The sequence below is a fragment of the Dermacentor silvarum genome, chromosome 8 (genome assembly GCF_013339745.2).
Source record: "Dermacentor silvarum isolate Dsil-2018 chromosome 8, BIME_Dsil_1.4, whole genome shotgun sequence".
Taxonomy (NCBI): Eukaryota; Metazoa; Arthropoda; class Arachnida; order Ixodida; family Ixodidae; genus Dermacentor; species Dermacentor silvarum.
Window position 1 is genome coordinate 128,099,575 of NC_051161.1, and position 16,014 is coordinate 128,115,588.

Consider the following 16,014-nt stretch of genomic DNA (forward strand, 5'->3'; position numbering starts at 1 on the left):
CCGCTCAAGTACATTATGGCTTAAAGAAAGTGAATGACATTCCATTAGGGATGTTTTACACGAAGAAGCGAAGATTTGGTGTCTTCCTTACGTGATACGTGATTGCTGCATCTTTGCTGCATACAAAATGTCTCGGAATAATTAGCCGCGCGCAGTGAACCTTTGACGCTGGCACGAAGCAAATGCATGAACGGGTGCGCGTGCAGTCACGTATGTATACGTACGAACCAAGAAAACGAGTATTTGAGTTTATGTTATATTTAAGGAATTTTATGTATATAGAAACACGCTAATCTGGGGTTATTGCACGCTGTATTCGGCTACGCAAGTTCTTTTTATGCTCTTCAAACCACCTTGTATCTGCTAATGGGCATTGTTTCATTGCTTATACGGACGCTCGAGTTGCATCCACACCGTCGGCGCCGCCGCAGCAGCCGACATGGTCGTGCCTTAGCGCTGAAGGTACAGCCCTCATCAATATGAATGACGCCTGTACACATAATGTTTTTTCAAACGCCCGTAGGGGCTAAACACACGTGCGCTCCATAAAAGAGATCAATGATACGGAATGTTCATCAGGAAAACTTATTGTTTAGAATCAAGTTCCTAGATTTGAACTCAGGCTAAAGGAGCCTGGAATCGCTGCTCCCTTCCACATTGTTGATGACTGTACAGTGGTGAGCACTGTTAGGGTGAACACCTCATTAGTATTCACGAGCCTATAGCAGTTAATGTTTAGCACAAAATAAAGAAAACTATTATTTGTTTTATCGGCGCCATCATTAGGCGTGGTATTCGCCACATTTCCCCCCTGAAGTAGAAGGTATGTTGAAGTTATATCAACTTGAATACTAATGAGGTGTTCACCCTAACAGTGCTCACGACTGTACATGCACGGCTCGCGCTCGGAGTGCTGGACGGTCTGCAACTGGACGACGAAGCATAGAGGACGATACCGTCAACTACTCGGTGGCGGAGAAGAGGGAAGCGTTCTGCCTACCGCTGCTGGCATGAGGGTTATGCGCACGTTCATTATAAGGTGTGCACGTTATATATAGTGTTCCTGCTGAGCTGATATGCGTGTGCTCTGGTTTGAGCAGTAAACGCCAAGCTAATCCTACTGAATGTTTCGCTTGGCGCTGACTAATGCGGACAATGTCCCGTCGGTCCTCTCTCGCGTGCACTGTCGAGGCATGCGACGTTTGCAACACCCACTGATGGAGCTCGTCACACCGGCGTTGTGACACGTGATTTTCGTACTTGGGTGCACTTGCGTAGCTGCCAGGACGCTGTTGATACTATAGCAGCCTAGCTACAAGGAGGATACAGCCCAGCCCAGCAGCGGTTGCCTAGCACGCTCCTGCGCGCCAACGTCTTAAAACCTGCGTGTAAATAGAACACCGTCCGAAGAGTTCAAGCGCTACGCTTGAACTGAATGCATTTCCCCTGAATGCATCGGCATTCAGGTGAAGCTTCCAAACTTTTCGTGTAATCGATAAGGCATACGAAATGTTGGCACTACTATTTATGCCAATTCTCTTGTAAAATAATCTGTATGTTCATCATAAAAGGATGAAGTCCTCCAAGAGTAAGAGGTTATTTTATTCTGTGACAGCTGTTCTTGTCATTAATTCAAAGATGTTTCTTTATTGTTCGTAGTTTCCTTGAAGAAGTTTCACGTTTCACGCTTTCTCCTTGCAGGTTCGGTGGTTCCAAGTGATACCGTGGTTGCAGTCTTAAACAATATGAAGCTGACCTTTGAAGACAAGGTACGTCTATATAGTTTATGAAGCGGCTTTATTGCTCCCAACTTCTTTACATAGTGTGGCTTTACAACAAACATTTATTACGCATGTCGTTGAACTGAAGCCGTGAAGCGCATTTTCCTCAACTGAAGAATTTTTTTTTACATTGTAGGTGTTTATTTCGTCTGGATTTTTTGTTTCTTTTTATTCTGACACTTCTATTGCTACGTGCAACTTGAGTATTTTAGTGTGCTCAAATTGAGCCTCATCGCAAAGCCGGAAGGTTTTTGTTAAAAAATAAGTTTTTTTTTCTGTTGGATGCCCTAAGCATGCAAGAATTGCTTGTGTCGTACCGTGATATCCCGAACAATCATGTCCCTTTAGACGCCTTACTCATCTGAGGGCGTCACCGCTTGGCTTCCCTTTTACAGGCCATTGCATTCCGTTTCAAGAATTTATACTATCGATCTTCGCAGAACCACGAAATACGTGAAGTTGCGTGATGCGAAGCGGTTCACTTGAAGCCGGTACATTATCTACTTAGTTGTAGATAACGGGTGAAATATTGCTAATTACCTGCCACGAGCGCTGGCGTTGGGCGCGGGCTCAGTACCGTTCTCGCTTAGCCGCTCAGTGGTGCCTGCGGGCTGAATAATAGACGCCTCTAAACGGAGCGCCCCGTTACAGGTTGGTCTAACGGTTACCACTACGCCTAACTAGGTCAGAATCGCGCCGACGCGAGCCTTCCACTCATGCCTTTTAGGCACACAGGCACATACGCACACACAGTTGTACAATGACTTGCAAATACTCATATTTTGCGAACGCTTAATTACACATGTGTGGCGAGCAGTAAGCCTCCGCCTTGACATCTTAGGGACAGTGTGCATTTGAAAAACGTGTACCATGCGTGAGTCCTTATGCTACTGTGTGGGTTTACTATGCATTTGGGTTCGCTAGACTCGTCAGTGCTTTGCATGTTGCCGTCATTGCCAAGTATCTGTTCTAGTAGTGCCGCCACCGTAAGGCCACCACTTGATCTTCCGCGCCACCCTCGCTATATGGCGAAGAAAAAAATTCAGGTCGCACGCACTGTGAGAATCAGTGTTAGAGAAGTCGTCAAGGCAAAAAAGTGCGATGATAACTCGCAGATGATCACTTTCGGTTACACTGTCACTTTCGCGAAACTTCGCATGACTCTGCAGCGGACACATCGAAGTAGTTTACCGCAGAAAGTGTTCCTGGCTCTTTGCGAGGATAGCCAACTTGGCAGAGTACCAGAAGTGCTGTCGGTCGTATATTCCGATGCGCCAGGTGGCGAGTCAGGTGAAACCTCGCGACAGGGATCCCCGATCCCGACAGATGGTGCACGGAGTAGCGACAGCTTTAACTCGGCGTTACAGCCAACGGCTACGACGACCAGCGAAATCGCGGAGAAGTAGGCTGGGAAAGCATTGCTCTATGACTCGCTGTGGATAGAAATCGCACATCTGTCGCAATGGACACGCTAAAAACTTGGCTAACGGAGAACATTCGCGCTAGGGGATTTGTGCATAATTTATCTACGAGAACAAGGCCTCAGTGCGTCTACAGAAAAGTGCGCATTGGTTGGCTTTACGCGCAAACAAATTTCACTGCATCTAGTTTCAATCAACGGTCAAGCTCTGTGCTATGTAAAGACGCATCGCTTTCTGGGTGTCATCATCGACCGTAACCTCTCGTGGACCCCTCACTGCGTCTACCTGAAGAAGAAGTTATTTGCTATTGCACAGGTATTCAAATTTCTATCCGGAAAAACTGGGGTGCACCAGTCCATTCTATGCTGCAGCTGTACAGGGTACTGTTCCTGGGACTCCTTCGTTACAGTCTGCCAGTTTTGTCAAATACATGCAAGACGAACATTCGCGCTCTTGAGAGCATACAAGGTCAAGCCCTACGCACGTGTTTAGGGCTGCCTCGGTGCACCTCAACAACAGCAACAATCGCCATCGCGAGAGACCATACGATTCGGACACACGTAGCTGCCGACTCCCTCAGAGCGCACATTCGTCATCTGTCAAGGATCCCCGACCATCACTTAGCTTCTCTGCCAGCGGAGAGACCTCAAGCCACCTTTTCCAAAGTGATTAGCGCGCATCAAGAGTGTGTACCGTCATCGTTTACACCGGCGTCGAAGCCTTCATCTCCCCTGTGGTGCCTGCGACAGCCTGAAGTGAATTTTTCTATTCCCGCAATCACCAAGAAGGCCAATCATCCATCGCTGGCTCTGAAGCAACTGACGCTCCTATTAATGCACCAGACATATCATGACTACATACATATATATACCGATGGCTTGACCTCACCTACCAGCTCAACTGCCGCATTCGTCGTTCCAGCCAAGCAAGTTACAGTTAAATTCAAATTGTCACATATGACTACATCTACGTCGGCAGAACTTGCAGCCCTCCATGCAGCTGTGACCTACGTCACCGAAGAACCGGCACAGAAATGGGTCATATTCCGTGACTCTAAGGCATCCCTTCACAGTATCAAGTCAGCCTTACATCACAGAACTTACGAGCAGACGATATCCGACATCAGGGAAGTACATCACCATGCTCTGGAAACAGGGCACAGCATAGTCTTAAAATGGATTCCTGCTCACTGTGGCATCATCGGCAACGACATTGCTGACAGGGCTTCCCGATCTGCCTACGAAGGCACCCAGACGCGTACAATACCTTTGACGAGGACGGACACTGCCAGGGAACTTCGTCTGCTTGCACGCAAAACGTCACAAGCTTTATGGAGTTCAAGTCCCTTCAATTGCCGATTATATAAGTTGGACCCCTTGCTACGGCTACAACTGCCATCTAGCCTTTCCCGCGGCGAAGCAACCTTGCTGTGCCGCTTGTGACTGGGAGTGGCGTTCACGAACGCTTACTCACATTGTATAGGAATGGCCGAGAGCCCGATGTGCGACTCCTGTATGTGCGAAGAAACCATCGAACACCTATTGTGTACCTGTCCTCGCTACGACGTACAACGCCTGTCTCTCAGGACAACTTTAAACCGGCTGGACTCGAGGCCTTTCTCTGAGTCAAAGATACTCGGACCGTGGCTACACCCGTCACTGGCACAAAAAGCGTTGCGTGCATTAGTACTGTATTTGAAGTGCACGGGTTTAAGAGATCGCCTATAGTGTCCCTGTACATCGTCCCCCGTGTACTCAGTAGAGCACTGCACGGGCCAATTTTCGCGGCCCGGGCCCGGGCCGTTTTTACATTGGGCGGCCCGCCCGAGCCCGATCAAAACTTTTGAGGCGAGACCCGGGCCCGGCCTGGGCCCGGAAATAATCTACGTCACCTGCCCGGCCCGGCCCGCCACTCCTTTACCTTAAGCCGGAGCCCGGCCCGAGCCCGACTCGAAACTGGCCCGAACCCGGCCCGAGACCGAAAAATACATGTTTTTCAGAGTTGAGAAGCCCGAGAATAACTCGCACAAAGCCCGAGCCCGGCCCGGGCCCGCGTCAAAACACCCGAGCCCGGCCTGGGCCCGGGTCAAAAAGCACACGCCGTGCCCGAGCCCGGCCCGAGCCCGTGACAAAACTGCTCTACCCGGCCCGGCCCGGCCCAGGGCTTTCGGGTAAGCCCGAGCCCGTGCAGTGCTCTAGTACTCAGTGCTCATTCTCTCCCTATTTTTCTCTTTCTATTTCCCCTTTCCCTTACCCCTAGTGCAGGGTAGCAAACCGGATGCTGTTCTGGTTGACCTCCCTGCCTTTCCTCTCCTTGCTCTCTCTCTCTCTTGAATGCCAGGAAGACTCTCAGAGTAATTACGCCCGTATATTTTGGAGGCTGCAGCACTTCATACTATAGCGGCTAAAGGCGACGTCACACACATTGCAATGACGAAACTGTTCCTGAGAAGATGCCCCCTCGTTTATGCGCACGTGCCATATATGTTAAAGGCAACAACAACAAAAACATAGCCATGACTGCTGTGAGAAGCTGCTGCTGTTGCAGTAAATGAGTTCGGAGCGGGATACACCGCTGATGTCTTCTGATTTTCTTATATTTGTATAAAGCTTTCGCGGTTATTGTGTCTGTATAGTCGTCGAGTGCTACGGGTATTAAACATATTACGAACCACGCGCATTCAAAATAGCAGTAGTGATATCTTGCTGTCTTGATCCGAGGCAGTGTGAGCAAATTCTTCCGGCAGTGGGCTCGTTCAGCGTACCCTGCCAAATACGAAAATTAGGCAAAACGATAGATTACATTAAAATATAATCTGTCGGAGAATGCGGTATACAAATGCATCACCTATTACTTTTGAAGCTGTTCATTTGTCGAGCGCATTATGGGCTCTCCGATGCAAACGAGGTTATTGAGCACTGTTTCTGCGCAGCTGGGAACTGCCATCACGGACGTGTTCTACGGGCTGCCCGTGCTGCACAAGAAGGACGTGGGCGTGGCTGGCTTCCTGGGCTCATCGCTGGGCCTCGTCTACGTCATCGTGGGCGCTGCGCTGGCTGCACTGCTCCTACTCGCCCTGCTGGTGGTCATCATGGTCAAGTGTCGAACGCTGTCCTCGAACCAGTACTCGCCTGATTCGGTCAGTGCACATATTTCTGCACATATTATTTCACATATAAATTTGAACATCACGAGTCTCAGTGCGCTACAGGCGGAACGGCTGCGAACTATTTTCAAAAATAAAATAAGAGCGTAGTAAAGACACCACGATTTCTCTATATTGAAAAGCGCCGTATGTACTCCGATATATCCATACATTTTCGGTACAGTTCTTATGAAACGTATATTAAACTTATATACGATACATGGTGACTACATATTAATTATGCGGAGAACATATCGAATTATTGGAATGGCACACGGGCCGTTTGATTATTTGTGGATGCATCAAAACACTACATTAAGCACTCAATTCAGTTATATGTTGAAGCAAGTAAACTTTATCTGCGCAGCCCAACCACGTCAGCTGTCAAACAGCGTTTCGAGATGCATCAAAACACTACATTAAGCACTCAATTCAGTTATATGTTGAAGCAAGTAAACTTTATCTGCGCAGCCTAACCACGTCAGCTGTCAAACAGCGTTTCGAGATTTTTATTTATATATATTTTCTTTACAGATGGTTCTTCAGGGTTCTGTGACATAATATGTTGTAGATGCCTGGCAAAGTTCACCTGTACCCACGTGACTACGTTCAGTACATCAAAGTGTGTTTTTTCACCTAGGAAACTAACTGGGGTTACAAGATCAGCACTTGTGCCGTCGCTTTCTTTTTAGTGTTTTATGCTCGTTTTGTCTACACTTTATCGTCATTCGCGCTGTTTATAAAGATGAAAGGGGCCCAATTTGTAAAGGCTGGTGCATGAAAAGTTGTTGCGAGCCTCGTAATTCTAAGAGCCCGTATTAAAAGAACAAAGTCGTACGCTTGATTTGTCCGTGATAGAAAATTTTAGCTGATCCGGATGTTGAACATATTATTAGCGAAGGTTTACGGCCAATAGTCAGAGCGCTTGCGAACGAACCGGGGCTTTGTAAATTCGGCCGTTGAAGTCTTCAAGCACTAGTTTGATCTCAAGTCAATGTTACATGAATGAACACAGGATAAAATTTCGTTAGGTCAGGTTTTCCTAACTAGCATGTTGCTGAATGCGTCTGTGGGAGAATTATTGCTGCCTCCACTTCTCCTGAGTTAGTCATAAATGACATCATTATTCGATATTTACTTGCACTTCTCCGTTTACAGTATGATAATATGTTTTCATTTCAGTAACATGTAACGGTTTATTGAGTGCGTTCATCTTATACATATAGGTTTGTTTTTACTGTGGTATTGTGTCTAAATTTAAATGTACTTATGTCTGACATTTACTGATGGCACGTTGCTGCCTTTGTACTGCATCAAGTTTGTTGACGTAACCCAGCCCTTACGTAATATCGGTCACGGAGCGGGTCTTTAGGGCCATGAAATGAAATGGAAATTAAAAATTTAACTAGTGGAATCACAGCTTATCATTACAATATCTAATTCATATGGTTGTTCACTTCAACCAAGAGTGTCAATGCTGCAGAAATGCAGCAAGGCGTTCAAAGTAGCACTAACCTGCACTTTCTGTTTGGCCACTCAGGAGAAGCTGACCAAGGACTTGCAGATGCGCGCCGAGATGGGCGACCTGCGGCCGGCCGAAGAGATCCTCAAGGAGGAGGCGCAGCTCAAGGATGCGCTCAACGGCAACGGCACGCACATCAACGGTGACGGCTGGGTCGTGCCGTACTCGCAGATAGTCAACGAGCGCAAGCCCCCTGCCGACGCGCAGGACACGCGACTTTGAAGCTCGGTCTTTGTCGGACCGCTGGAACGAGATCTCCAGGGTACCGCAACCAGTTGTTAGGCAGGGCTTTTGACTCATGGCCTCTGATGCGATCGCGCTTGAACACATAGAAAGTGCAAAGGCTTGAAGACTGTATCTGCGTGCGTACTTATACACGATTGGCTTTCCCGGATGAGCCCCTAATTCGATTCAGGAACAGTATTTTATGATCAATTTTTTCTTAGACCCAGTAACATGCACTTAATTTCATTAGAAAGCATATATAATAAAATGTATGTACCGTGAAAATATTCGGAGCTAAACTCTAGTAAGCAGCTTCCAATATGTATTTTCAGATGGATATATACAAACGAATTGTAGAGTTTCAGACAAACAGCCGGCCCCCAGTACAATTTTGCAGTGTAAGAACACTTCTGTAAGCGCACTAGATACTCCATGAGTACTTCGGCTAGTGCGCTGTTCAGGAAATGTTGCGAATTGCTTGAGTACTAATGCTAGTAATTCCTGCAACTGGTGCTTCCTCTCGCAAAATGAATAGTCGCAGAGCCTGAAAAGAAAGGCTAACGCACACTATAGACACAACTTCACCGCGAAACTATCGTATGGCTGCTTGCCAGAACTTCAAGAGGTCATTCCGCTTCACCTTTGCATCCGCGGCCATGAGTCATTTTAGCCTTGTCAGAATGCACTGCGGTTCTCTGAAAACCTACTCCAGTGATTTTTCTGGCCTTTCCGGATTCACAAGCCTCTTCAGCTGCACGCGGCTTCATCGAGAACCGCGTGACTTGTCACATGGTGCCCAGCTACAATCAGTGTCCGTCGTAGCCCTGCAGACGGTGCACACTGCCTGGCTGGTTACTTTCAGTGCTAGATGGACTTTGACCGAGAACTTTACAGTGTTACAATGCAGCGGACACGCTGCTGCACAGAAGAGTCACTAAATCACGTGAGAGCTGCTTGGGATTCACGTGTGCGCGTCAATGTGTGAGATACATCGCGGCCGCGGTAGCCGTGCAATGTGACGAGAGACCTAGCGGGCTGGCCTCTCGGCGTCGACCGTCTCGCTCGTAATGAGCTCGGCTTCGCTGAAACATATCGGGTGCCATCGGAAGCATTCTCGTTGGGAATGCCGTATTGCACGGCATACTTAGGTTATGACAATGAGGGAAGAGCGAGCAGCCACATTCCAGTCACCTATACTGTGTTTCTTTCTTTTTTGTTTGTCACTGTAGCTTGACCCTGAGCCAGTGCTTAGTAGAAAATCCGAGGAATGTTTTCGCTGTGTTTTTTTCTTCTTTTTTCTTTTTTTGTGAGCCCATAACGTTGTGTTGGGGGTGGCAGACTTCATTTCCTTGTAATTTATCGAGCTATATTCAGACGCGGAAACGAATGCTGAGCCATCCCTTGGTCGAATGCCCTGTTTCCATCTTGTCCTGATATACCTTGCTGCGAATAACACTAGAGATTGCTGAGAAGGGTGTGCAATCTTTGTGAGAGGTTTATGGGTGAATATTGTATAATTGCTAGTGTGTGTGTTTGTGTCGAATGCGCTAGATCTTCGGCGCACTTGGGTAACAGGACAAATACAATCCAAAGGGGCCCATTCGACATTTGTCAAAGGTTACAAGTTACGGAAAGATGAAGTTCACTTAGTGTTAGTTTGCCCTGCCCATACTGCAACAAACAAGACCATTAGCTGTGCTTCAAAATATGTTATGGAAAGGGGAATGCCGTCCGAAGGTAAGATTACGTAGATAAATAAAGCAAAGACTTCTCGATCAATGCGGAAAGAAAATATAGACACGCTGAAACGACAAAGGTGCGCATGATTACTGTTGAGAAGGGACGCGAAAAATTGACCCACGACTAACCAAGGTTTCTAGTTTATTTATTTACGCATGTTTTTGTTTTTTTGAAAGACACTTATTGATAAATACAATTGGGTACCAAGGCTTTTGGGCTCAAGTCACTATCAATGCAGATTCCTGTGTTAGATTTCGTTGTTGGACACGATTTTACCCGGAAGAAAAAGGAAAAGCTGTTTAATAAAGTCATAGCATATTTTAAAGATAGATTTTAGTGTTTAGTAAAAGAATCTGTATGTCGGTTCACTGCCCTAAGCTGAAGCGCTTCACGCTTTTTAGCGGCTGTATTTTTATGTTTTGTTTTTCAAAAAATAGCATGAACTACTTGCACGAGACTATCATTTAAAGTTGTTTGACCACGTCTACTTGTTTATTGGTTCTCCTGTTGAGAAAGAAAGCACCGTGGTAACGTCTATGATTAACCATTATATGAATTTAGACAATGACAACATGTCCTTTACTCACCGCACTGTGGAACGAGCCATTGAAAGACACCACACTGGAAATGCCTTAAAACTATGTCTTGCCATTTCGTTCGATATAGAAACATTCTGCCCCACATTCCATAATCGATGCTGCATGGATTTCTTTTTCCTGCGCGTCTGGTTGCACGCGTGATCCCGAATATACCGTGGTTATCTTGAGATAATGCCATGGTGTCCTACAAGAGCTTTAGAGCTCTACCTCCTGATGCATCACATATTTCGCGGCCATTCCATTTGTGGTTTTAGACTGCTTCCTGTTTTCCCTTTCTTTGACTATTTGTTGCAAAAATGTATCTAGGTGAAAGCAGGCACGTCTATAAAAGTTGATTATCTGTTTTAGAAGTATTACGTGTGAGCAAAAAGCGAAAAGCGCCCGAGGATTCGCACCGCCTACTTTTGTATGTGGTACAGTGTATTGAAAATAATATATTAGAGATCGTTGTAGTTTGCGAAATATTATTCTGCCGGAAAAATGCTGTTCCTCGGGCAGAGATATTATAGTAATTGATTGGATGTTAAAATATTAAATGAAGGCCGTAAGGGATTCGCAGCCGGCTCCATTCAGTCTCCCCAACAATTATTTGTAGTGATTTATCAGGACGAGTGTGGCTACCTGCCAGTTTACCTAATAGTCACAAGAATGGCTCATCAGTCACTTTCAACGTGACTTGCGTGTAGTCACTGTTCTTTTTATAACGAGGAGTTTTGTCCTCTTGTATATAGATTTTGAAAACGTGGTAATGTATTTTTGTAATTTTTACTATTGCGACTCTCTCTATACCGCCCTTTTCACGAGATGTCAGAGGACCTGTTTAGCTATGCGCTTTGCTCTTTGCTAATGCGCTCCCTATATTCTCATAAGTGGGGCGTTACACCATGTAACCCCCCATATTTTGTCTTACCCATCGTTATCACTCACTCAGCAAAGGTCTTATTCAAGTGCCTAATGCCTTACATTTCGCTGAGTAGGTAACAACCCAATTAAATTTTGGCAAGGTAAATATTCTTGCCTAAGATTAGTTTTTTTTGCACAATTTACAATTCAAAATCGGGAATATATCTATTAGTGCATTTTCTATGTGTAATAATCTTTCTTCCTGTGCGCAATATTGTGCCAAAACTTGGGCCTCGTATCAGTAAGAACATGGCACTCGTTGTGAACTTTGTTTGATCGCCATACTCAAAGACGCGCTCGGTGGACCCTTCAGAGTCGTGTCCTGTTCACGGAGCGCGTGAATATACTGTGCCTCACATTGCGTAATGTAAATGGCAACCTATCTTCTGCTGCAATACATGGTGAAGTGGTATTCCACACACCTTGCGGGCTTAGCGTATTGAATGCGCGCGATGTTAGCGTTCTCGAACTAACAAATGAAAGTGCCTGTGTCATTGCTTTCCTGTTCTGTTCCTTGACCGAGATATGTATATAGTGAATTAAAAGTTGTTTCAAATATCCACTTGTCTTTTGTGTTGTGACAAAAATTATATATTCCATATCGCCAAACCTGTACAAAGAGAATGACACTGTTGGAACGAAACAGTTGTTTGTACTCTTCAAACACAGAAACACATTGCATTTTTACCATTTGTAGTGAGAAGCACTTCTGTGTGCCAAAGGTCAAGCAGCCTCTCTGCTAAATACCGGCTGGAAAGTAACAGAAATATTACTTTCCTGCTCAGCTAGGTAAACTGCCACAACGTTTTCAGGCATAGGCATTTATAAAGTTTGGCTTTGTCATATGCAGGTGCTCTGCCCCTTTTTCGTAGTCCATGTCTTGTGCCGAGTAGCACGGATGAATACAAATCTTTAGCTCTTCGGTGTCTTAGCATGTGCTGCTAGCCTGATTTGGAAGTCGCGCTTGTTTTGTGCATTTCTTCGCCTCTCGTCTCTCCTACACTATCCGAAATCATATGTTCGGCGTCGTAAAGAAAGTGAGACTTTTATTAGCCTACAGAAATGTTTATTACGCGGTGGAATAGATCTACGAACAAAGTCAACTAGGAAATGCTTACCACCTGCTTACTGCTTTGAGGTTTTAGGACCCACATTTTGATCAGCTGCATTACCGCCGTTTGAACGAAGCTCTGAGTGGCTCGGGAACAAAATTTTCATGCTGCGCCTCGTTGCCCTCTCGATATATTGCAGAATAACATTTTGTTAATAACAATATCAGAGTTATTATCAGCTGACAAACCGACGTTTTCCTGGCAATATGTGTTAGCTGCCCAATGTAATATTTTAAATCCACATAAAACACTATTTGAAATATGTGACTGATACGCTGTATTTCATGTAAATGCAATAGTTACAAAATAAATTTTGCCCGCAATTCGTAAACACCATGGAAAGCCGTACGTCTAACGCAAAGCACGGAAACCGTGCCTCAACGCTTAACTGGCAGCTCAACAATTTCGTTAAGTAACGTCGTGCACCACCCTACAAGATATCTAAAAAAAAGTGACTCCAATCCACACCTTGAAGGTGGCTGGATAGCGAAGCTGTAAACGACACCCACAACGATTACCCATTGTGACGTCACTTGAATTCACACACGTGCCTCCACAAAGAGTGAAACCAAAGACAAGTGAAATGTACTTAACCACACCCTTTATTACTTTACAACGACGTTATATTCACGCTGTTTTTCTGCCGTCTTTACTTTCCGTGGTCTCCCCATGGTAGCCTGGAATGGACTAAATGAGTTGCAGAGTGTAGTGACGTCACTACGTGGCTTCTATGCTGTTGGGTACTTTTCCACTCGGAGTAGCTTACGCAACTATAATCTTTACAGGGAAACACACAAGGGAGAAGGAACGCTGTAAACGACACCCACAACGATTACTCACTGTGACGTCACTTTAATTCACACACGTGGTTCTGCAAAGAGTGAAACCAGAGACACCGGTTTCACGAGGGTTTTGAGTGGACGTCAACCCCTTTCGAAGCAGCTGCAAACATAATCTATACCGCAACGCGTCGTAGGGTGTTCCCATTCTTCACACGCGCCTTATCAGCCATCGTGTGGTTTTGATGCGTGTTTTATGGTTATCCTTTGAAAGCGAGTGCTTAGCTGCATGCTGTATGCCTGCTTTCAAAGTAGATATGCTGTTTGTATTCAATTTTTAGCTTGGCATTTTTGCTTACGCAGACACAAAAATTTCCTTGGTTGGTAGAGGTATACAGCTTCGCTGTAATAATCGCGAATTCTGCTTTGTGTATACCACTGCAGTTGATTGTTATTATACTGCAGTTGAAACTATAACTGTATAAGGCAAAAAATTACGATGTGCGCGAAATGGTTACGTAAGCTAATCAGGGCTGGAAAGGTTAGAAACCCGAACATGACATTTGCATGGAATCAGGAGTAACTACAGTCCGAATTTGTGGCTGTTAATTGTCTCTGAAATTATGATGATACATGTCGCAATGTATTCGACACTGTAACTGGAGATGTACTAAACACTTCGCCTACAATTTTTCTATAGCTTGATTTCTTCTACACGGTGCATAAAAACATACTAAGTAAAATGTAAAACGTTTGTCCAAAAACTAAGCGATCAAAGCGATGTAACTAAGCGATGTAAAAAAGAACAAGACTTATGCGTGGTGCTACGAAACGATGCCATACTATATTTATTTCTTGGTCGGTGCCTGAAGCAGCGCATTCTGCAACACGTGTGCAGTTAACGTTAAGTTCACCAAATTTTCGAACACGTCGCCTTCGCGGCAATTAATACCACGCTAAAATGTTCTGTTATGAATTTCGATTTCTTGCTGAAAGGTGGATGCGTTTTCGTTTATTTCAGAGTAAGTTTGAAGTGCGTTTATTGTCCGCCGTCTCACGAATTCAGGACAATTTTTGAGAATGCGTATATGTGGCCTTTGACCTGATGTGAGCAAGGAGGCCCATTTGGCCCGTCGTGACCTTAACAGCTTCCCTTTTAAAACATTGTAGGGATGCGTTTGTTTAGCAAAAATAAAGAAAAATAAAGACAACGCAACTGATGGCCATGAACGATGCCAGCGACATAAACATAACGACATTTACTGTCAACAAGAAAGACATCGTTAAATAGGACTTGAGAGATAAAACAAAAAGTATTGATGTGAGCACATTTACAATCGCCTATGGCACCAACAACATGCCATCCTCTAACCCTTAGTTGGGTAGCAAATGTCTGCCATTAACTCGTTTGCGCTCTCAGCTGCTCACTCAGACAGGTGAAGCATAGTGATAACAATACGACTGCTTTATTTTTATAACAGTTGTACAGTTTCCACCAAGTACATCCGCAATACTAGAATTTATATTCAGCCACTTGTATCCGATATCTTAGAGGGTCGCAAATTGGATTCTTCACGGCCCGGACTCGCCAAGCTTTTTCTGGACGCTCCGTCAGATTGTAGGTGACTAAGGAGTTTGACCTAAATAGAGTACGAGAAGAGAAAGAACGTTTCATGTACCACGAATCTTCTGGAAGACATCTGAGTGAATTAACTTACCTCTCATGGTGATAACTGGTTAACGCTTCCTCATGATAGTATCTTGAAAACCCTTAAAGGCGTCTTTCATACATTTCTAAAAGAAAGGAACACGCTCGTAAGATATTTTTGAGGTTACTTATACACAAACAGGCGCTACCTGGTGATAATAATTATGCATGGGCGCTTTCCAGTACTCTGACAACGCAAGAAACCATGTGTTTACGTTATTACAACCAAAAAGCTCGCGAAGTAACAAAATTGGGTGTTCAGTAAAAATTAAAGTGGATTGACCTGCACATACGAGTCTAGAAGCAATCATTGCTTAACTTTTCTGTCGTGTTGTTCTGCACTGCTTTTTTAAAGAAAAATGTGCAGCAATCATGGTTACAGGCTACCATATCTGTTTGTAATACGAAATCGTCAAACGCATATACGAAATGGCTTGCGTGTACTCTAAGTAAAACTATCAGTTCGCACGTTCTGTACGTTTGAATAGCGACCTGGAGCTATGGTTTAACACCCACTTTTATGAGCCCTTTGAGGTAACCTTTAAAAGGGCCGATAGTATCAAAATGAAGTATTTTCAACGGGCTGAGAAATTATACTGCCGCGTTACTGCACTGATCGAATCATGATGGGTAGGAGCCTAGCAGTTGTCAGGGTGCGCACTGATAGATTTAATGCACTACACTATAAAGGCATCATTTCTAACAGCAATGACCCAAGCGCGCAATAATTTTGCTTACGGGAACCTGCTTGAATTGAAATATGCGTTTGAAGCACATAACTGAAACGTGAGCATAAGGGCTAAATGGTGAACATATTAAAATACATTATTTGGAAGGTGAAGTTCGCGTTTTCAAATGGCACAAGCTATTCGTGGTGGCAGGTAAACGTAAAAATAGCTTTGAAAAATGCTGAATGAAGGCTAAAAATACAAGCAAACTTATGAACGCGAGCCCAGAAAGTCACGCAAAAGAGAAAAACGTGCGCACATATGCACAAAGACGAACAGTTCCATGAGTAAGCGAAATTCAACGTTGTTCAGACGAGTGAACCAACGCAGCTTCCCCCACCTGCATGACAT

At 44.9% G+C, this 16,014-nt stretch overlaps 3 protein-coding genes across 18 annotated transcripts in view; 2 read left to right on the forward strand and 1 right to left on the reverse strand.

The window, feature by feature from the left end:
- The window catches only part of LOC119461693 (neprilysin-1), a 559,943-nt gene that overhangs the window by 482,728 nt on the left and 61,201 nt on the right, over positions 1-16,014 (forward strand). The gene's annotated exons all lie outside the window — the stretch shown is intronic.
- LOC119461694 (mucin-2-like) overlaps positions 1-16,014 on the forward strand; it is a 303,059-nt gene that overhangs the window by 125,979 nt on the left and 161,066 nt on the right. The window contains exons 8-10 of one of the 10 annotated variants that reach the window (XR_007468227.1): positions 1,702-1,769; positions 6,135-6,341; positions 7,888-11,703. The exons of 7 other annotated variants lie outside the window; for them this stretch is intronic. Coding sequence is in view for 2 of the 3 variants with exons in the window: in XM_049671908.1 (XP_049527865.1) it covers positions 1,702-1,769; positions 6,135-6,341 (275 nt within the window). In the remaining variant the exon portion in view is untranslated. The remainder of the gene's footprint in view (positions 1-1,701; positions 1,770-6,134; positions 6,342-7,887; positions 11,704-16,014) is intronic. 2 more of the 10 variants (XM_049671908.1, XM_049671910.1) reach the window with 2 other exon arrangements.
- LOC119461695 (uncharacterized) overlaps positions 14,465-16,014 on the reverse strand; it is a 38,241-nt gene continuing 36,691 nt past the window's right edge. The window contains exons 6-7 of the mRNA XM_037723063.2: positions 14,946-15,021; positions 14,465-14,867 (exon numbers count right to left, since the gene is read on the reverse strand). Of these exons, the coding sequence (XP_037578991.1) occupies positions 14,965-15,021 (57 nt within the window). The 3' untranslated portion in view covers positions 14,465-14,867; positions 14,946-14,964. The remainder of the gene's footprint in view (positions 14,868-14,945; positions 15,022-16,014) is intronic.